The sequence below is a fragment of the Capra hircus genome, chromosome 21, assembly GCF_001704415.2.
Source record: "Capra hircus breed San Clemente chromosome 21, ASM170441v1, whole genome shotgun sequence".
NCBI classification, from domain to species: Eukaryota; Metazoa; Chordata; class Mammalia; order Artiodactyla; family Bovidae; genus Capra; species Capra hircus.
Window position 1 is genome coordinate 66,174,530 of NC_030828.1, and position 21,219 is coordinate 66,195,748.

At 52.5% G+C, this 21,219-nt stretch overlaps 1 protein-coding gene across 2 annotated transcripts; it reads right to left on the bottom strand.

Moving 5' to 3' along the window:
- LOC102170558 lies at positions 1-14,848 on the bottom strand. 2 transcript variants are annotated; one of them, XM_013973256.2, is made up of 7 exons: positions 14,780-14,848; positions 13,059-13,202; positions 11,517-11,623; positions 4,347-4,407; positions 3,556-3,696; positions 2,730-2,780; positions 1-640 (listed from the first exon to the last, which is right to left on the bottom strand). In XM_013973256.2, the coding sequence occupies exons 5-7, from the start codon at positions 3,661-3,663 to the stop codon at positions 146-148; spliced, it is 654 nt and encodes a 217-aa protein (XP_013828710.2). In that variant the 5' UTR covers positions 3,664-3,696; positions 4,347-4,407; positions 11,517-11,623; positions 13,059-13,202; positions 14,780-14,848; the 3' UTR covers positions 1-145. The 2 variants fall into 2 exon arrangements, with proteins under 2 accessions (XP_013828710.2, XP_017921725.1); XM_018066236.1 differs by lacking the exons at positions 4,347-4,407; positions 11,517-11,623; positions 13,059-13,202; positions 14,780-14,848 and having other exon boundaries at positions 3,556-3,857.

Consider the following 21,219-nt stretch of genomic DNA (forward strand, 5'->3'; position numbering starts at 1 on the left):
AACCTGACGATACATTTCTGTTGTTTGAACAAGAAGACACAAAAGGAGCCATGGGTTTCATGGAAGCTCTTTTTTTATGCTCGTCAGCGTTGTCCTCACCTCCTAGGCCCTGGCCCACCGTCAGCTGTCGCCCCGCTCACCTGATCTAGACCACGTACTGCTTCTTTCGCTTACTCTTCTCCGGCTCTGCAAGTAAAAGTTCCAGTTTCCTCTTGGAGAGGGGGAGCTTGGGCCCCCTGTCCCTCTCGGTCCCGAGTCTGGGGGGCGGCCGTGACCTTCTGGCCCTGCCCTGGGGTCTGCCAGCCTCGGGGGACCCCCGGTCTTCCTCCATCATCCCCGAGTCCTCTGGGGGTCCAGGCAGCCGGGCCATCCGCCCCCGCGCCTCCAGGCGGCCGGCCTCCACAGGTTGCATGTCCACGTCGCTGACCTCCGGGGCTGCAGAGGCCCAGCCGGTGGCCGTCAGGACCAAGACCGGAAGGTTCACCGAGAGAGGGTCCTCTAAGCTCACATCCCCTGGACCCCTGGACTTGAGCATGTGCAGAGGCTCGTCACAGCTCGCAGCACCCAAGGAACAGCCGCTGAGATGACAGGAGGCGTGGCCACGGGCGTCTTCCCAGTCAGCGTCGTACGGATCTAAAAGCTGATGACAGAAGAGTTTCTGAGCCGGCGAGCAAGGGAATCAGGGAGAACACACACCTTACACGCATAAGTAATTTCTTCCGTCACGGACCTTGGCAAATTTTGCACGATCTGCCCTGCAAATAAATCTTCAAAAATGCCTTTGATAAGGGCTTCCCTAGGGGCTCAGTTGGTCAAGAATCCAATTGCCAAGGCAAGAGACGTGGGTTTGATCCCTGGCCCTGGAAGATCCACATGTCGAGGAGCAGCAACACTAGTGCAGAAGCCCCTGGGCCCTGCGGCCCAGGCTCCGCAACAGGAGAAACCGCTGCGGTGGGAAACCCATGCACCGCTGCCAGCATCGGCCCCGCTCTCCACACCTGGAGAGGGCATGCGTGCCACACCTGGAGAGGGCATGCGTGCGGCAGCCAAGACCCAGCACAGGCCCAAACGTTTTAAATTATTTTTTAAACGCATTTGATAAGGACTTCCCGGGTGGTCCAGTGGCTAAGACTCCGTGCTCCCAATGCAGGGGGGCCCAGGTTCAATCCCTGGTCGGGGACCTAGATCCCGTGTGCCCCATAAGCTCTCACACACCCCCATAAAGATCCCGCATGCCGCAGCTAAGACCCAGGGCAGCCACATAAATAAATATTTTTAGTGCATTTGATAAATATCCCAGAGCCTCCTAAAAGCCTGAGGGTGCCCCACTGTGGGGGTGTCTCAGACCGAGCCCCATCGTTTAAAGCCCCCCTTCCAGCGCTGGCAGCCCCTGCCCACCACCTCAGTCTGAGCTCATTTTCCTGCTCTGACCCCGGTGAGAGCCTCGCTCGGGCCGCCCCGGGCCCCTGACCGGCCTGCACAAGCAGGCCGTGGAGACTCAACAGCCCTTCAACACACAGGGCGCCGAAGGACGTGGAAATGAGTCTCTAGAACATTCACTGGTTCCAAGGTGCCCCGGGTGGTTCTTGAAAGCCGGCCATGGGCCCATCAGGGGCAGACGACACCCCAGGGCAGCCAAACGCCTCCCTCGACCTCTACCACCACTGCCAACGGGGGCTGCAGAGCTTTCTGGACCCTCCTCACACCACCCAGGAACCAAAAGTTCCTGTTTCTTATTCTTTCTTTTACTCCTGCCCTGGGGCTCTGGCGGGAAAGGTCTCTAGAGAAAGCCCAGGTGCCCAAGACCAGGGACGACCCCGTGCTGCACAGAGATCCTTCCAGACAGGCTCCAGCCGTGAGGACCCGCAACCACACGACTCGACCTGTGAGCACCTCCCTCGCCGCTGACCCTCGGCCTCTGCACAGAGGGACCCCAGGCCCAAGTCAGCAGGGGACCCCCCTGGGGCCCTTTCCCTTGGGTGGTGACAACCCCTGAGAAAGCTCACTTCGTCTTTGGACAGCTGACATTCATTTATTCCAGAAGGAGAAATTAACGTAAACACCGTAATCTACCGGTAACCGTAACCATTGCAGAGCCAGAAACTGGTCAGAATTGCTGGAATTCACAAAGCAGGCACACTCGCTCTTGTGACCCCACCTCCAGCAGAGCAGTGAGTGTCCCCAGAGGCCCCAGCCCAGACCCCCGGCCGGGTGTGGGGTCGGGGGTGCAGGTGAGGGCCTCACGTTGCAATAAGCCCACAGAATCTTCCTGGCAAACCAAGAAACGTCCGGCCAGGCCCTCCAGTCACTGGTTTTGAGTAGAAGGACCCAGCAGCAGGCCCTGCTCTCCAGGGGCACCTGGCGTCTTAAACCACCAGGAGGCCAGGGTTACCTACACCTGCGTGATCCCTGAGAGTGAATTTAATTTGCCTGAGATTCATTCTGAGATTGACTAATTGCAAACCCATGGCCTCATCTATCTATCTTCCAGGCAAACTACATGAAGCCTTTTGTTCTTACTTAAAAAACCTGAAAGAGGAGCGATCAACGTAAATGTCACAATGAAGCTTTTTCTAAAACGTAGCCACGCCACTGGGCCAGGCAGAGGCCCCCTAGAGCAGGCCTGCCTACAAGGCTGCCCTCGGCCTGGCCTCTGGGAACTTGGGCTTGGGGCCCCAACCGTCCTCAGAGACAGGAGCAGCTGCTGGCTGCCTTGTTCAGGGACGTACCTCTCTCCAGATGCCTTCAACAAAGTCCAGATGATTCTTCCTGTGACTGGCCTGGAAAAACAAGGGGTTTGGGTCATCCTCTCTAAGAGGGAGGGCGGACAGCAGATTCGAGTTCAAGGGCAAGGATCCAGGGGCTCACTGCCCCGGCCAGCAGTCCTGCCCTGCCCACACTCGTGGACGGTGGACCACGGTGGGTGGTGACAAGGAGAGCCCACTCCCAGGAAGCTGAGCACAGGCAGGGACCCCCTCTTCAAGAGTGTGTTTGTAGGACTTAAAATGCAAACCTGGGCCACTCAAGAGGAGAGAGCAGAGCCAGGAATGTGGCCAGGATATGGGCTCAGCAGCCCACCATCGCCCGGGAAGGACCTCCCGGCTACACAGCGCTGGGCACCTGTGCTGGACCCAAAGCCAGAAGATGGTGGAAGGTTCTAGGTCATCCACCCCAAACCCTCCCTTTGCAGATGCAGAAGCTGAGGCCCACACAGGGGCCAGGCCTTGCTCAGGGTCCCTGGGAAGAACCCAGGGTTGGCATCCCATATTCCAGAACCTTCCCCTCTTAGCACCAGGCTACCAGGAAAAGCAACTCTTGTTCTTCATCAAAAGACAGACTCTCAAAGGACAGGAATTTGAACATTGCTAGTTGGCAGGGAAAGAGAAAAAAGCTGAGAAGGTGACACCAAGAGCTGCAGAGAAAACTAATTCCAAGAAGGGGGTGGGGTCCTGCAAGGGCCCCTGCTCTCTCCGGGGTGGGTCCGAGTCTGCCCTGGCCCCCAGCCCCCTCTGCCCTCCCCACCGTGTCCCTGCCCCGCCAAGAGGGGAGGGGTACCTTGAGGCGATGGAGCCTGTTTCTCTGCCTCTTCTGGAAGCCGGCCCTGGTGCTGGCTGTGAACGCGGCCCGGATGCAGCTGCGATGGCCGTTCCGCAGACCAGCCATGGCTCGGGGACCGGGGGTGGACCTTTCACTTGACTGCAGAGCATCGGGGACAAGGCACAGGTCAGTGGCTGCGAGGGGTGGGGGCGGGCTGACCACAGGGGTGTGGAGAGAACTTTCTGGAGCCCCCGAGCTGTTGGTCTCCACCGGGCTGATGCAGTTGTCACAAGTCAGAACTCTTTGCCCAAAGGGGTGACTGTGAGTGATAGCTCAGCAGAACAAGCCTAGCGAGTTTTCAAAAAGTTTTTTAACTAAAAGGAAACCCACAGGCAGCTGGTGGCCTGGGAGGGCCGTGCGTGAGCAGCGCCTTGGTGCAGGGAAAGCCCCTTCACACCCGGACACCCAGTCGGGTAGAAGCTCACGGGCGAAGTCACACGTCCTCGACACTGAAAGTCCTAGGTTGGATCAGGGAGGGGGTCACGCATCCAGCTCCTGTGTCCCCCCCCCCCACCCCCCGCTTTGGTTTGTTTTTAACAGATGAGAAAAATAAGCCCAGATTGTGGATGGACTCACCCAAGGTGACAAACCCAGAGAGTACTCCCCCCCGCCCCCTCCCCGAGAAGCACTAGGTCGTCAAAAACATCTGGCAATTTTTTAAAACCATGCAGCCCAAGAAGAGCAGAGAAAACATCCACTGAAAACGAGGCAGATCACGGCGCGGCTTACTGAGATCAGAGACTACACACCTCCGTGCTGTTTCATGTCACCTGCTTCCCTCCAGAATCCCGGGGGTCGGCGCCCTAGGCCCTGCAGGAAACACCTCTGTTACCAACACGCACCACCTGCCACCCATGTGCCATGTGTGGTCGACTCAGGGGTCCCCACACTGGACTCCCTGCAATATCAGTTCTGAGGCAGAAACAGGAAAAGCTACAAATCAGACCCTAAAGCACCATATGCCTTAGCATTTCATTTATTTATTTTTAAGATGCTTACTTAAATTTATTTTCGTTAGTTTATTTTTTGGCCATGCCCCATAGCTTGCGGGATCTTGGTTCCCCAACCAGGGATCAGACTGGGGCCCCCTGCAACAGAAGTACAGACAGGGAAGCCCCTCGTTTGTTTGTTTGTTTTTTTAATTACTTTTTTTTTTTTGGCTGTGCTTGTTCGTCTTTGTTGCTACACGAGGGCTTTCTCTAGTTGTGACAAGCAGGGGCTACTCCCTGTCACGTGCGGGCTTCTCGCGGCGGGTTCTCCTGGCGGAGCTCGGGCTCTAAGGCACACACGCTTCAGTAGCTGTGACACACGGGCTCAGCCGCCCCCTCGGCACGTGGAATCCTCCCAGACCAGGGAAGGAACCCGTGTCCCCCGCCCTGGCAGGCGGATTCCTAACCTCTGTGCTACCAGGAAAGAAGTCCCTCCATTTGCATTTTAAAGGCTAGAAAAGCTCCTGGTAAAATCCAAAAATCCCTTTTTTCTTTTTCATAGTAAGTCCATAAATTCCATACATTCGGATATCATTAATTTCCCCCCAAAGCCATTTTTCTGTCCCAGGATCCCACCCAGGACGCCCCATCACATTTAGTCCATCTCTCTCGAGGCTCCTCTTGGCCGTGAGTGTCTCGGACGCCCTTGCCATTGATGACCCTGACCGTCCCTGGTGGACTGTCCCTCAGCTGGGATCTGGCCCTGCTCTCCCGTGCACACGCGGGGTCCTGGGAGTAGGAGGACCACCAGAGGCGAGGCGCCCTCTCCTGTCGAGGGCGTCACGGAGGCGCCTCACCCTGGCGTGTCCCATCGCTGGGCTGAGGTCATGCCCCGCAGGCTTCCCCCCAAGACCGGGACCTGGTCTCACCTCCCCCTCCACCTTCCCTCTTTGGAGAGACGTCCCTCTGTGCAGCACCCGGCTCACTTGTAGAGGGTTAGGCCGGCGCCCTGGGAGGGAAGGAGCTACCTAAATTTCTCGGCTGGGGTGGTTTTTCTCCCACCTGTTGATTTGTTCATTGTTAGGCATCCATGGACATGAGTCTGAGCAAACTGCAGGAGATGGTGAAGGACAGGGAAGTTCTGCACGCTACCGTCCATGGGGTCGCAAAGAGTCGGACACGACTGAGGGACTGAACGACTGATTTGTTCAATCATTGACTCACATCAGCATGCTCTCATTTAATTCTATACTTGTTGTTCAGCTGCGTCCAGCTCTTCGCAACCCCATGGACCTCATCAGGCCCAGCTTCTCCATGCTTCACCATCTCCCAGAGTTTGCTCCAACTCATGTCTATCAAGTCGGTGATGCCATCCAACCATCTCGTCCTCTGTCATCCCCTTCTCCACCTGCCCTCAATCTTTCCCAGCATCAGGGTCTTTTCCAGTGAGTTAGCTATTCGCATCAGGTGGCTAAAGTATTGGAGCCTCAGCTTCAGCATCAATCCTTCCAGTGAATATTCACGGTTGATTTCCTTTAGGATTAAGTGGTTTCATCTCCTAGCTATCCAAGGGACTCTCAAGAGTACTGAGACTCTTTGTTGGATGGTGATACCGTCCAACCATCTCATCCTGTCATCCCCTTCAATCTTTCCCAGCATCTATACTTGGGTTGTAATAAAGACAACATCATTTATTTTATTCTGACTTTGGCTGGAACTTCAGTTGGCTCCCGTGTCCCTCTAACAGGACCAACCCAAATTAATTTTGATTTCCAAAAGAATACACCCTGTGAGTTAGTCAGGACTCTCCATGGGCTTCCCAGGTGGCACTGGGGCTAAAGAACCCGCCTGCCAATGAAGGAGACCTGAGAGATGTGTGATCCCTGGGTCAGGAAGATCCCCTGGAGAGGACATGGAAAACCACTCCAGTGTCCTTGTCCGGAGAATCTCATGGACAGGAGCCTGGCGGGCTACAGTCCAGGGGTCAGAAAGAGTCGGACGCGCTCTCTAGGCCAAGGTGAAACAGGAGGGAGGGGCAGAGTACAACCTCTGGAAGAGTGACATTGCCTGAGGGCATAACAGAAGCTGATTAGAGTCAAAGAGAGTCAAGTCTGCTGAGGAATCAACTTCCACCAGACCTGATCCTCAGCTAGATGACACACCCAGAGATGCCAGGGCTGTTCCAAGGCTGACCCTCAGAGGCCAAAAAGTGGGTGGTGGCCCAATTCCTGGAAATCTCTGCCCCCTCCCCAGAATGGTTGGAATGATCCTCCCACTCCTCAGCCTTGGATACCAGCTGCTCCTACTGGCTGGGCTCTGTTCCCCTACACACACACCGACACACACACACACACACTATATGTCACCAGGGGGATATCCTGAGGGCATGTCCAGGTCCCCGGGGTCTCAGGGCCAGAGCCCCACTCCGTGGCCCAGCAGCTTCTCCAGCAGAGCAAAGACACAAATTCCTAACGCCGAAGGCCTCTCCCCTCCCCATCCCCCTCCCCGCACGCCCTCACAGCATCACTAAAAAGCCCTTATCATGCAGATCTACCGGAGAATTCTTTGAAACCAAACCTATTATTATTGAAGCCACCGGGTTACACAAACCCTGCAGTCCTTCCTGGCCACTCCTTCTGGACCCTTCTGAGTCAAGGTCAAAGAAGGCCACAGGCAGGCCCTGGCCCTCCCTGCTCCGCCCAGAAGGGGGCTCTGCCTCAGGACCCCAGGCCCATCGCAGCTGCTGAGCAGCTCTCCCGGGGCCTCTCTGCAGCCACCCTCCCCTCTTCCCGCCCCAACAGTTCGGGGCTTCTGCCGAGAGACCACAACCTAACCCAGCTGACAACTCGGGGTGTCCCCTCTCCAGGAGATGTTCGAGGGCTTTCTCTCCAGACACTTCCTGAGGAAGAGTTAGAAGTGACCCTCTGTCCTGAGACCCAGCCACACAATCGTCACCTGCAAGTCCTGTGAGTGTCCCTGCCCACCCGGCATCAGCCCGCTACACACACCTATGCCTGCACGTGCATACATGCACACACACACACACCTGTGCTCACACACACAGGCCACACCCACAGGCCACTCCCCACACCGTCCATCTCCAGCCCCACCGCCCAGCCTGCTCTAGGGTCCCTAATAGGTTCTTCCAAATTGACTCAGCCAAGATCAAATAGCTGATCTTTCCCCAGAATGGCCCCACTGGGGTCCTCCCAGCTTGGTGAAGCTACAACAACCTTCCCAACCTTTCTCCCAACCCCCACATTCAGTGACCAACCACATGGATTGTGCTTCCCATGAGGCCAGAATTCAGCCACTGCCCCCACTTCCCTGACCCAGTCATTCTCTGCATCTCCTCACTGGCCTACCCACCCCCCAAGCCCCTCCGGCCTCCTCACCACCACCCCACCTCAGCCCTCACCTAGCCCTGCCCAGTCCTCAGCCCAGAGCAATGCCCTGCTTCAGAGGAAGTCCAAGGCCTGCCCCTGCACCCAGGCCTCCCCCAGCTCTCCTGTAGCGCCCGCCGGGCCCCTCCCACCCCCAAAGCTCAGCCTCCCTCCACCTGCACCTGGCAGGTCCCTCCCTTCCATCTTGTCTTCTTGTTCAGTCACTCGGTCATGTCCGACTCTTTGCAGCTGCAGTACGCCAAACTTCCCTGTCCTTCACCATCTCCCGTGTTATTCAGGTGCTAAGTCCTGTCCGACCCCTTGGATAGCAGCACACCAGGCTCCTCTCCACCACTATTCCCCAGACTTTGCTCAGACTCATGTCCATTGAGTTGGTGATGCTATCTAACCGTCTTATCCTCTGTTGCCCCCTTCTCTTTCTGCCCTCAATCTTTCCCAGCATGAAGGTTTTTCCCAGTGGGTCAGCTCTTCTCATCAGGGGGCCAAAGTACTGGAGCTTCAGCTTCAGTATCAGTCCTTCCAGTGAACATTCAGAGTTGATTTCCTTTAGGATGGACTGGTTGGATCTCCTTGCTTCCAAGGGGCTCTCGAGAGTCTCCTGCACCACAGTTCGAAAGCATCCGTTCTTGGTAGAGACACCTCACCTCCTGTGTGTTCATCTTCCCTGCCTTCAGGACCGGTTCTCTGGCTCACACACAGGCTGCGCGTCTCTCCCTGGCCCTCATCTCTAACCTTCTCTGTACCCTCCTTGTCTGTCTCCAGGCTCTGCAGTCCCTCCCACCAGCTCACACTCACCCTGGCTTTTTGCTGCTGTGTCTCCCAAGCCTGGCCAGTGCTCAGTGAGTGTTCCCGGGATGAACCACACCCGTATGCTCTGCAGAGGCCTCTCACCTAGGGTGTCCCAAACCAAAGGTTCTCCCCTCAAGACATGCCCCTCCTTTCCCGTCTCCACTGAACCTAAAGGGGCTCCACCATCTTCCCGGACCCCTACGCCAGGAACCAAAAAGATTCTCCTGGAAGCTGAAGAGCGGCTGGGCCTGGGACCAGACTTCCTGGGCCCCAAACCCAGGTCTGCTACCAACCTGGCTGCAGGACTTCAGACGTCTAAAGGAACTGCTCCTTGGAATCCCTGGCAGTCCAGTGGTTAGGACTTGGCACCAGCACTGCCGGGGCCCAGGTTCGATCCTTGGTTGGGGAACCAAGATTGCACAAGCCAAACAGCAGGCCAATAAAAAAATAAAGTGGCTTCTCCCGACTCATATGCAAAACAGAAACAGACCCACAGACTCAGAAGACACAGAAAACAAACTGTGGTTACCAAAGGGGAAGAGGGAGGGATAAATGAGGAGTTTTGAATGTAACAAATGTTGTTGTTCAGTCGTGTCCCCTTTGCGACCCCATAGACTGCAGCACCCCAGGCCTCCCTGTCCATTACTCTCTCCCAGGAGCTTGTGCAAAGTCATGTCCATCACGTCAGTGATGCCATCCAACCATCTCACCCTCTGCTGTCCCCTTCTCCTGCCTTCAATCTTTCCCAGCATCAGGGTCTTTTCCAATGAGTCAGTTTTTGGAATCAGGTGGCCAAAGTATTGGAGTTTCAGCTTCAGTATCCATCCTTCCAATGAATATTCAGGACTGATTTCCTTAAGGATGGACTGGTTGGATCTCCTTGCAGTCCAAGGGACTCTCCAGTGTCCTCTCCAACACCACAGTTCAAAAGCATCAATTCTTCGGTGCTCAGCTTTCTCTATAGTCCAACTCACATCCATACATGACCACTGGAAAAACCATAGTTTTGACTAGACGGACCTTTGTTGGCAAAGTAATGTCTCTGCTTTTGAATATGCTATCTAGGTTGGTCATAACTTTCCTTCCAAGGAGTAAGCGTCTTTTCATTTCATGGCTGCAATCACCATCTGCAGTGATTTGGGAGCCCAAGAAACTAAAATTTGTCACTGCTTCCACTTTTCCCCCTTCTATTTGCCATGGAGTGATGGGACTGGATGCCATGATCTTAGTTTTCTGAACGTTGAGTTTCAAGCTGGCTTTTTCACTCTCCTCTTTCACCCTCATAAAGAGGCTCTTTAGTTCTTCTTCACTTTCTGTCATTAGAGTGGTATCATCCGCATATCTAAGCTTGTGGATATTTCTCCTGGAAATCGTCTTCCCAGTTTGTGAGTCATCCAGCCTGGCATTTCGCATGATGTACTCTGCATATAAGTTAAATAAGCAGGGTGACAACATACAGCCTTGATGTACTCCTCTCCCAATTTGGAACCAGTCTGTTGTTCCATGTCCAGTTCTGTTTCTTCTTGACCTGCACACAGGTTTCTTAGGAGGCAGGTAAGGTGGTCTGGTATTCCCATCTCTTGAAGAATTTTCCACAGTTTGCTGTGATCCACACAAAGGCTTTGACATAGTCAACGAAGCAGAAGTAGATGTTTTTCAAGATGGTAGGAGGGGCAAAATCGTGTTTAGAATCAAACTTCAGAGCCGCCAGAGAGGCTTGGAGGCCGAAAGCAAAACCCTTGTGTGCACTGGACCCAGGCACAGGAGCAGTGACCCCACAAGAGACTGAGCCAGACCTGCCTGTGAGTGTCTGGGGGCTCCAGTGGAAGTACAGGTGGGCAGTGGTCTGCCGTGGGGACAGGGGCTCTGGCTGAAGCAGCCCTGGGACGCATGGCGTGGCGCATGAGTCCTCTCGGAGGAGGTCGCCATTGGCCCCACCGTAGAGCCGCCGAGCAGACCACCCACAAATTGGAGAACAATTATGCCAAAGAAGTTCTCGCACTTTTGCAAGTTCTAGGGCCGACAACAGGTTTCCGAACCTGGAGATCCAGCAAAGGGACTGAGAACCCCCAAGAAATATAAGATATGCCTTCGTGCTCAGTAGCTTCAGTCATGTCCGACTCTTTGCGACCTCAGGGACTGTAGCCCGCCAGACTCCTCTGTCCGTGGGGATTCTCCAGGCAAGAATACTGGAGTGGGTTGCCACGCCCTCCTCCAGCAGCTCTTCCCGACCCAGGGATCGAACCCAGGTTTCTTATGTCTCCTGCATTGGCAGGTGGGTTCTTTACCACTAGCACCACCTGCAAAGCCCATAAATCAACTATACTTCAGTTTTAAAGAAAATACCTGCTGATATGTCCCTCGTGGCCCAGTGGTAAAGAATCTGAATCCCAACGCGGGGGACACGTGGGAATACGAACCCACATGCCTCGGAGCAACTAAGCTGTCACGCCATGACGACCAGAGCCCGTGCCCCATGAGACACCCACTGCAACGAGCGCCCACAGGCCACAGCTCAAGGGAGGCCCCTGCTCAGCAAAACCAGAGAAAACCCATGTGCAGCAATGAAGCCCCAGCACAGACGTAATTTTTTAAATGCCTGTTAACTAGACAGACAGAGGGGAAAGGGGGCCTTCCCAAACAGTCCAAAGAGACTGGAGTGGCCTCCTCTCTGCAGCCCAGGTTAGCTGGCTCCCTTCTCCTCCCTGCCTGGACCTGCCCCAGCCCCCTACACCGGGAGGAGCGCCCTGGGGAACAGGCCAGCCTCCGAACTGGAGCCCCCTGTGAAGGTTCCTACCTGGAGTCCGGGAGCAACCAGGAGCAGAGGCTGCAGAGAGAAGGCGGAGGCGAAGTCCAGAGGGCCGGCTTCTGAGAGCAGAGGAGTTGGGAGGGAGCAACGCTGGTCTGAAGGAGAGAACAGACAGGCAAAGTGGTTCTTGGCCAAAGAGGAGCTCAGCAAGTCTACTCTCAAGATCCGCCAAGAAGGGGAGAAGACATCGTGACCCTCCTCGCCCCCAGCCTCCACAGGGCCCCATGGACGAGGCACGCTGGGGGATGAAGGGGTCTGGGATGCAGAACGGGGCATCTCTAAGAACTTGGCCTCTGTGCTTTACTCAGTTTTGCATTTCTGCTTTAAAGGAAAAACACACTCAAAACTCTCCCTTAACAATATTGAAAAACTAACCAGCAGTTCAAAGCAAGCATCTTTTCCTTGCAATAAAATTTGCCCTGAAAGATTTCCCAACTCCTCTTCCCCTAAAAGCGGTTTCTAAGGCAGCACGGAAATGGTCTGTCGTTCCACAGGGTGCTGGGTCTTTATGTCTCTGCCCACGTGAAACCAAGATCTGGGTCAAGCTTCGAATAGCTGAGCACCTTTCCTGGTCTGAGAGAGAGCAAGAAGTCTTTGAAGGTCAAATTTCTAAAGATAAACTCCTGCACACACACACACACACACACACACACTGACAAGAAACAATCCTGGTTGTATACCTCTTCCAAGGACACCTTCACAAGCTCAACTCCCATCCACTGCACCAGAGCAGGTGCTCAGGAAATACTACTGAAGTGTAATAAGCTAACGGGAGGCCAGAAGGCTGAACATTACCCCCTGCACCTCCTGGAACCCTCTGGGACTTCCCTGGCAGTCCAGCGGTTCGGACTCCTCGCTTCCACTACAGGAGGCGTGGGTTTGATCCCTGGCTTAAAATAAAAGAAAGGAAGAAAAAAAAAAAAAAGGAAGAATGCACACCCCAGAGAATCACGTTCTGCCTAGTATATCCGGTCAGGTTCTTGGGAAGAGGCAGGGGACAGTAAGACCTGTATTTTCATGCACAAACTACAGGGAAGTTTCTGTTTTTTTCCTCTAGTGTTAACTGTTTAAATACATATTTATTTATTATTTACAGGTGTGCTGGGTCTTCGTTGCTGCTCAGGCTGCTCTCTAGCTGCAGCGAGCAGAGGCTGCTCTCTAGCTGCGGTACACGGGCCTCGCATTGAGCTGGCTTCTCCTGGGAAGCGGGTTCTAGGGTGTCCGGGCTTCGGTAGTTGCAGCTTCCGGGCTCTAGAGCAAAGGCTCAGTAGTTGTGGCTCAGGGGCTCAGGTGTTTAGCAGCATGTGGGAATCTTCCCAGAGCAGGGATTGAACCTGCGTCTCCTGCACTGACAGGCGCGTTCTTTACCGCTGGGCCACCAGGGAAGCCCTCCAGCGTTAACTTTTAAGATGAACCCCTTCATACCATACTTGGTATTATGTTGACCAGACAATTTTGGGTACAATTATTCTAAGTTTTTTTTTCTTTCATTTTGCAATCTCCTGTCTGAAAAAACAGATCAAAACTTACAACTCCACTTCAAGACAATGTTGAGCAAGCTGCAAAGGGAGAAGCGGTCTCAGAGGCAGCCACATCTCATGGTAACTTGTGTGTGTAGGTCGGCCTCTCCAGAGCTCCCAGGCTCCTCTCAGAATCCATCAAGGTCACCCAGTTCTGCACCCAAAATAAAAGAATTCCCGTTCAGGCTGAAGGAACCCACAGAGAAGCCAGAGACCATCTGAGGTTTCCTTCTTATAAATCAGTTTGTCTCGGGGAAACTACAGGTTAGAATAATATTTTATTTTGAAAAGAATGCTGTGCAGTTTTACATGCAGACATTACTTTTGTTGCTGTTTAGTCACTAAGTCATGTTGTTGTATAGTCAGTCTTGGCGAACCCCAGGGATTGTCGCCCGCCAGGCTCCTCTATTCATGGGACTTCCCAGGCAAGAGCACTACAGTGGGTTGCCATTTCTTCCTCCATCAGACCTTCCCAACCCCGGGATGAACCCAGATCTCCGGCTTCAGGTAAATTCCTAGGTGTCTTAGACTTCTCCTGTGAGTTTGGGGCAGGGGAACCTCCAGGCTGCTAGAGGTCCCAGGAGGGAGCGGGGTCAGCCCAAGTTCACCCTCTCACTTGCACCTGCTCAGGGCTGGCCCAGGCCGCCCCACCTTGGCGGGGAGCTGCAGGTGCCCCTTCGCGACCCCTCACTCCACGCCTGAGGAGATGGCGGTGCCTCACCCCTCACCAGCCCTGGGCAGCGGGCTTGGGGGGAGGACAGCATAGCTCAGTTGGAAAAGGATCTCCCTGCAAGGCAGGAGACCCGGGTTGGATTCCTGGGTCGGGAAGATCTGCTGGAGAAGGGAAAGGCTACCCACTCCAGTATTCTTGGGCTTCCCTTGTGGCTCAGCTGGTAAAGAATCCATCTACAATGCGGGAGATCTGGGTCCGATCCCTGGGTCAAGAAGATCCCCTGGAGAAGGGAAAGGCTACCCACTCCAGTGTTCTGGCCTGGAGAATTCTGTGGACTGTATAGTCCATGGGATCAAAAAGAGTGGGACACGAGCGACTTTCACGTTGCTTCAACAGATATTTCTCCTTAAGGGGGAAAAAAAGGGGGCTGTCTCCCAGGCAGGGACCCCAGTCCCGGGGAGGAGGAACCACCTTATACCCGAGATGCCCCCAAAGTGCTGGCTGGGCAGGATGAGAAGCTGCCCACTCTCGCTGGGGGGCTTCTTCATGCCGGGGAGTCAGGGCCCCCACCACGAGGGGAAGGTCTCTTCACTCCCACAAGGCAGGGCCCATGCCCTCCCCGGGGCTGGCGGTCCTCCCCCCACGGGGAAGGGAGCCCCCGCAGGGTCTGGGCTCTGCCGTCTCGGTCCCTCCTGGCCGCTGGGGCCTCTTGAGGCCCCCCGGCGACCTAACGCGCCCGGCGCGGCTTTAATGGCTTTAATGGCTTTAATGGCCCCCGTGCGCAGGCGGCAGGTGCGGGGAAAGGCGCCCCGAGCGGGGCGGGAGCGCCTGGAGGCGCCCGTGGCCGCACACCTGCGCCCACCTGCCCGAGACCCGCAGCGCCCCGTGCGGCCTCCAGGAGCAGCGAGGAACTGGCTCCCAAGGGTGACTCCGAGGCGGCGCGTTGTTTACTCAAGTGGGGGCCGGGGAGACCCTTGCTCAGGGGAGGTTGGCGCCGGGGTGCTGTTTATACAGAGCAGCTGGGGTCGCAGGGCACAGCACTGTCACTGAAGGCCTACCTTCTGAATGGCATGTCCATTTTGTTCCCAGTGTGACCATCCACTGGGTCGAGAAGGAAGGTCTTGCGGCCCGACCGGTGTGACGTCACAGGCATCTCCATGACAACGCATCCTGCGGCTCTCCACCCGCCCGCGCCCCCAGAGCTCCGGCGGTTCGACCTCGGGGCCCCTTTGAGAAGCTCCTGTGAACCCGCTGCGCTAGGCTCCCCCATCCCGGCTCCACTCGCGGACACACTGTTGCCGCAAAACCCAACATTGACCCAATGTTGAGTGACGTAACCCAACATTCCCTGCCGGCGGCATCCAGACCTAAACACCGCGCCTGCCCCCACCTCTCCTTCTGGATGCGGAAAGTTACCGAGACCCCTCCCTCCCAAGTACCCAGGGCTCTGACTTCTGCAGGAAAGGCTTCCCTCTCCTTGCCCCCACCCCTGACTTTTTATCCTCTTCCTCTTAGTTTGGCACCTCCTCCAGGAAGCCTTCCTTGACCTGAAAGTCTTGGTTAGGAGCCTGTTCTCTGCACTCCCACCTACAGCAGGCCAGACCAGCCTGTATAGAAGCTGCCTATTGATTTCTACCCGGTTCACTAGACTGTCACTCTGTGAGCCAAGGAACTTTCAGCCCTAAGCTCCCCCACCGGCTCGTCGTTCAGTCGCTAGGTCCTGTCTGACTCGGACCGCGTGGAGTGCAGCACACACCAGCTTTCCCTGGCCTTCACTATCTGCTGTTAAGAGTGGTATCATCTGCATATCTGAAGTTGTTGATATTTCTCCTGGAAATTTTGATTCCAGCTTGTGATTCATCCAGCCTGGCATTTCACATGATGTACTCTGCGTATAAGTTAAGTAAGCAGGATGACAATATACAGCCTTGACGTACTCCTTTCCCAATTTTGAACCAGCCCGTTGTTCCGTGTCTGGTTCTACCTGTTGCTTTTTGACCTGCATACAGATTTCTCAGGAGACAGGTAAGGTGGTCTGGTGTCCACATCTCTTTAAGAATTTTTCAGTTTGTTGTGATCCACACAGCCAAAGGCTTTAGTGCAGTCAATGAAGCAGAAATAGAGTTTTTCTGGAATTCCTTTGCTTTTTTGATAATCCAACGGATCTTGGCAATTTGATCTCTGGTTCCTCTGCCTTTTCTAAATCCAGGTTGTACGTCTGGAAGTTCTCGCTTCATGTACTGCTGAAGCCTGACTTGAAGGATTTTGAGCATCACCTTGCTAGCATGTGAAATGAGTGCAGTTGTGCGGTAGATTGAACATTCTTTGGCATTGCCCTTCTTTGGGATTGGAGTGAAAACTGACCTTTTCCAGTCCTGTGGCCACTGCTGAGTTTTCCAGAGTTGCTGACATATTGAGTGCAGCACTTTAACAGCATTATCTTTTAGGAGTTGAAATAGCTCAGCTGGAATTCCATCACCTCCACTAGCTTTGTTCATAGAGATGCTTCTTAGGCCCACCTGACTTCACACTCCAGGATGTCTAGCTCTAGGTGAGTGACTACACCATCATGGTTATCCGGATCATTAAGATTTTTATTTTGTTTCTTGGTATAATTCTGTGTATAATTGCCACCTCTTAATCTCTTCTGCTTCTGTTAATCCTCACCATTTCTGTCTTTTATAGTGTCCATCCTTGGATGAAATGTTCCCTTGATATCTCCAATTTTCTGGAAGAGATCTGTAGTCTTCTCGATTCTATTGTTTTTCTCTATTTCTTTGCATTGTTCATTTAAGAAATCTTTCTTATCTCTCCTTGCTATTCTCTGGAACTCTGCATTCAGTTGGGTTTACTTTTAATTTCTCCCTTGCCTTTGACTTCTCTTCTTTCCTCAGCTATGTGTAAAGCCTCCTCAAACGACCACTTTGCCTTCTTGCATTTCTTTTTATTGGGGATGGTGGTTATATGCACAGCAAAACTGCTCAGAAGTATATTTTTTCAATGAATGATGAAAGGAATTACCAAATTAATATGCCACAAATAATATTAGCTGCACAGTCACTAATTATTCAAAATTAAAATATAGTTGATTTACAATGTTGTCTTTAATTTCTGGTGACAGTGATTCAGTATTTTTACAGATTATATACCATTGTAGGTTATTTACAAGGTAACTGGTTTAGTTACCCATGCTATACAGTAAATGCTTCTTGGTTATCTCTTTTATACATAGTGGTTTGTATATGTTAATCCCATACTGCTCATTCATCCTTCCCCCTTCCCTCTGCCCTTTGGTAACTGCTAATTTGGTTTCTATGCCTGTGAATCTGTTTGTTTCGTATATACATTCATTAGTATTATTTTTTTAGATTTCACATATAATTGATATTTGTCTCTGTTTTTCTGACCTATTTCATTAAGCATACTATTCCGCATTGCCACAAATGGCAGTGTTCGCTCTTTCTATAGCTGAGTAATAGTCCAGTCTGTGTGTGTGTGTTCCTTACAGGTTTCCATGTGGAAGACCATGTCATGAACAGAGAGAGACCACTTTTTCTCTTTTCTGTCAGTCAGGGTACTTTTTATCTTGCCTAACTGCCCTAGCTGAAACCTCCAGGATGGTGTTAAATTCAGGTGGTAAAAATGATCATCCTGTCTTATTTTTCATTTTTATTTACTATTATTTTATTTCTGGTGGCACTGGGTCCTCATCTGCGCAGGCTTTTCTCTAGCCGGGGCGAGCAGGGCTGCCACCCCGCTCGGAGCGCCGGCGCTCACTGCGCAGCGTCTCTCGGTGTGGGGCACGGGCTCAGCGGTTACGGAGCCCGGGGCTGAGTTGCCCCATGGCATGTGGAGTCTTCCCCGACCAGGGAGCAAGCCCATATCCCCTGCATTGGCAGGTGGATTCTTACCCACCGCAATACCAGGGGCGTCCCATCCTCTCTGGTTTTTAATTGTGCATTTTTCATTGCCAGGTACCAAGTACCAAGTGCCAAGTACCTTGAGTCTGTTTGAATTACAAAGAAATGTTAAGGAAAAGATGAAATACTTACAGATGAAATGATTCAGTGAAATTCAGGAACTGCTTCAGAAAGCCTAGGGGACAGAAGCGGGTTGTACGGAGTGTGGAGGGGACTGACTGGCGTCGACCATTTGGCCGGATGGGAACAGTCATGGGCTCATGGGGTTCCATGCACAACGAATAGAGTTCAAAGGGGAAAAGTTTTATTGGCTTCACCGTCCAGCCTTTTTTTGGCCACACCTAGCTGCTTGTGGGATGTGGGATCTTTTAGTTCTCCAAACAGGGATTGAACCGGCACCCTCAGCTGTGAGAGCACAGCGTCCTAACACTGGACAGCCAGGGAATTCCCTATCCATGCAACTTTTTAAAAGGTGGAGAGCTGACATCAATTTTTTCACTCTGGTTTGTTAGCTTTTTTAATTTTTTACCTTGGAATTGAAGAAACACAACAGTGCATTAGGGGCCACATTTTAAGTTCTAGAACTTTCACTGACCAAGTGTCGAGGCTTTAAAGTACTTTCATAAGGAGGTGATTATGTTCTGAGCAGACACATACACTTGGGAGAAAATACGCTCTGCTCCTCGGAGCCGAAACAGTGTCACAGGATCTTTGTTCAGACTTTGATGGTGCTATTAATACACCATGACTCACAAAGAGCCCTGCTTCCTGGAATGTTCCTTCCTATAGAAGAGTAATCTGTTATCACACTTTCAAAGGTTCGAGAAGATCTTGAAGGCTTAGAAAAGGGACGAACATCTTCCCAGATTATACAATTGTTTTAACAATTTGCCATCCCCACAGGAAGGGGGGGAGGATCAGTTGTGTGCCCCAGTTCTTCATTCAGCCCACAAATAAATATCCGGTGCATTGGGCTGGCAGTGGACAAACCGGATACACGCTTAACCTTCACGGCCAACAGGCACTGGAGAGGCAGGAAGATGGACTGCAGACTTTTCATTGCAGGACAGTTGTGAGAAATACGTCAAAGAAGGGGGAGGATGCAGGGCAAACTGAGGCCAGACAAGGGGAGAAGATCAGGCGCCATCACTCACACACTTTGAATGGGGTCATTGAATGGAAAGCTGGTGTGGGAAAAAAGTCAAGGGTCTGTGGACAACCCACTAAGGAGTGAGTAGTGGCAGACACGGTCCCTTCATGGCACCCCCTCATACCCAGGACCACTCGGAGCTGCAGTGGCCTCATCTATCAAAGGGATGAACAATGATCCTTAGAAGATTCCAGGGCTTCCCTGGTGGTTCAGTGGTAAAGAATCCACCTGCCAGCACAGGAGGCCCGGGTCTGATCCCTGATCTGGGAGGGTCCCACATGCTGAGGAGCAACTAAACGCACGCACCACAACTACCGAAGCCCGCGTGCGCTGGAGCCGTGTTCTGAAACCAGAAGCCACTGCCACGCCACTGAACAGTAGCCCCAGTCGCCGCAACTAGAGAAAAGCCTAGTGAAGACCCAGAGCAGTCATAAATCAGTAAAATTATAGATAAACAAGAAGATCTCGAACTCAAGTGAGATCCATGACGGTAACTGTTGAAGCTGGCTGATGGGACTGTAGCGGCTCACAGAACAGTTCCCCCTGCTTTGTGTGTGCAAATAGACGTGACATGAAAGTTACTGTTTTAATCATTTTTAAATGGATGTGGGAGTTGGACCATAAAGAAGGTTGGGCGCTGAAGAATTGATGCTTTTTGAACTGTGGTGTTGGAGAAGACTCTTGAGAGTCCCTTGGACTGCAAGGAGATCCAACCAGTCCATCCTAAGGGAGATCAGTCCTGAATATTCATTGGAAGGACTGATGCTAAAGCTGAAACTCCAATACTTTGGCCACTTGATTCCAAGAACTGACTCATTGGAAAAGACCCTGATGCTGGGAAAGATTGAAGGCGGGAGGAGAAGGGGACGACAGAGGATGAGATGGTTGGATGGTATCACCGACTCAATAGACATGAGTTTGAGCAAACCAAGAGATGGTGAAGGACAAAGAGGCCTGGTGTGCTACAGTCCATGGGGTCACAAAGAGTCGGACACAACTCAGCAACTGAACAACAACAACAATCATTTTTAAGTGTACAGGTCAGTGGAATCAAGTACAATTACATCACTGTGACCCAATCACTACCATCCATCGCCAGAACTTTTCATCATCCCCAGCTGAAACTGTCCACATTAAATACCAACTCCCCCTCCCCCAGCCCCTGGCAACCACCTTTGTACTGTGTGTCGATGACTTGGACTCCTCTTGATACCTCATATTATGTGGAATCATACTTGGCAATTCCCTGCTAATCCAGCGATTACAACTCCGCTCTTTGGCTGTTGCGGCCTGGGGTTCAATTTGGTCAGGAAACTGATATCCTGGGAACTGTGCAACACAGGCAAAAAATTTTTAAAAATAAGTGGAATCATATAGTAATTTGTCCTTCTGTGTCTAGTTCATTTCACATAGCATACTGTCCTCAAGGTTCATTCATGACATAACATGTACTGGAATATCCTTCCTTTTAAGGCCAAATAATATTTCACTGTGTGTATATGCCACACTGTGTTTATCCATCAGTTCACTGATGAGGGTTTGGGTTGTTTGTACCTTCTGACCAATATCATGACAGTGCTGTGAACACTGATTTCTGAGTATATACCCAGAGGTGGAATTGCTGGGCCATATACTGTTTAATTTTTTGAGGGACCAAACTCCTTCTACATTTTTTCAGTAACAGCTTGAGAGAGTCATATATATACTATACAATTCATTCATTTAAAGGGTACAGTTTGGGGCTTCCCTGGTGGTCCAGGGGTTAAGAATCTGCCTTCCAATGCAGGGGGTGCAGGTGTGACCCCTGGTGGCAGAACTAAGATCCCATGAGCCAGGGAGCAATTAAGCCTGCACACCGACTAGCGAGGCCCCTGCACCGCAACGGAAAGCCTGCACAGCCAAAAATTCTCGAACGTGCACAGCTCACCGACTTTTACTACTTCCACAGTGCTGAAAAGCCGCCACAGTCTATGTTCAACACTGTGCTCCTCTGCTGCTGCTGAGGCGCTTCAGTCGTGTCCGACTCTGCGACCCCGTAGATGGCAGCCCACGAGGCTCCCCCGTCCCTGGGATTCTCCAGGCAAGAGCACTGGAGTGGGGTGCCATTGCCTTCTCTGGTTCAACATTATAAACACCCCAAAAAGAAACTCTATAGACATTAAGTGGCGACTCTCTGTGTCTCTTCCCCAAGGTCCCTGGCCAGCCACGCAGCTATGTCCTGTCTCTCTGGATTTGGCTACTCTGGACATTTCGTATGAGTGAGATCATGGGATAAAACTGTGGTCCTTTGTGACTGATTTCTCTCACTTGGCATAGTTTTCAAGGTACACTCGTATTATAGTGCGAATCAGTATTCATCCCTTTCTATGGCAATAATATTCCACTGCCATGGAATATTTATTTTCCATTCATCAGTTGATGGACATTT

Excerpts from the sequence above, each read along its gene's own strand:
- LOC102170558 (XM_013973256.2), bottom strand. The coding sequence starts at position 3,663 with ATGGCTGGTCTGCGGAACGGCCATCGCAGCTGCATCCGGGCCGCGTTC. Across the intron at positions 2,781-3,555 it reads ACAGGCTCCATCGCCTCAAG|GCCAGTCACAGGAAGAATCA; the intron begins GTACCCCTCCCC and ends TTGTTTTTCCAG. Across the intron at positions 641-2,729 it reads TTGAAGGCATCTGGAGAGAG|CTTTTAGATCCGTACGACGC; the intron begins GTACGTCCCTGA and ends TTCTGTCATCAG.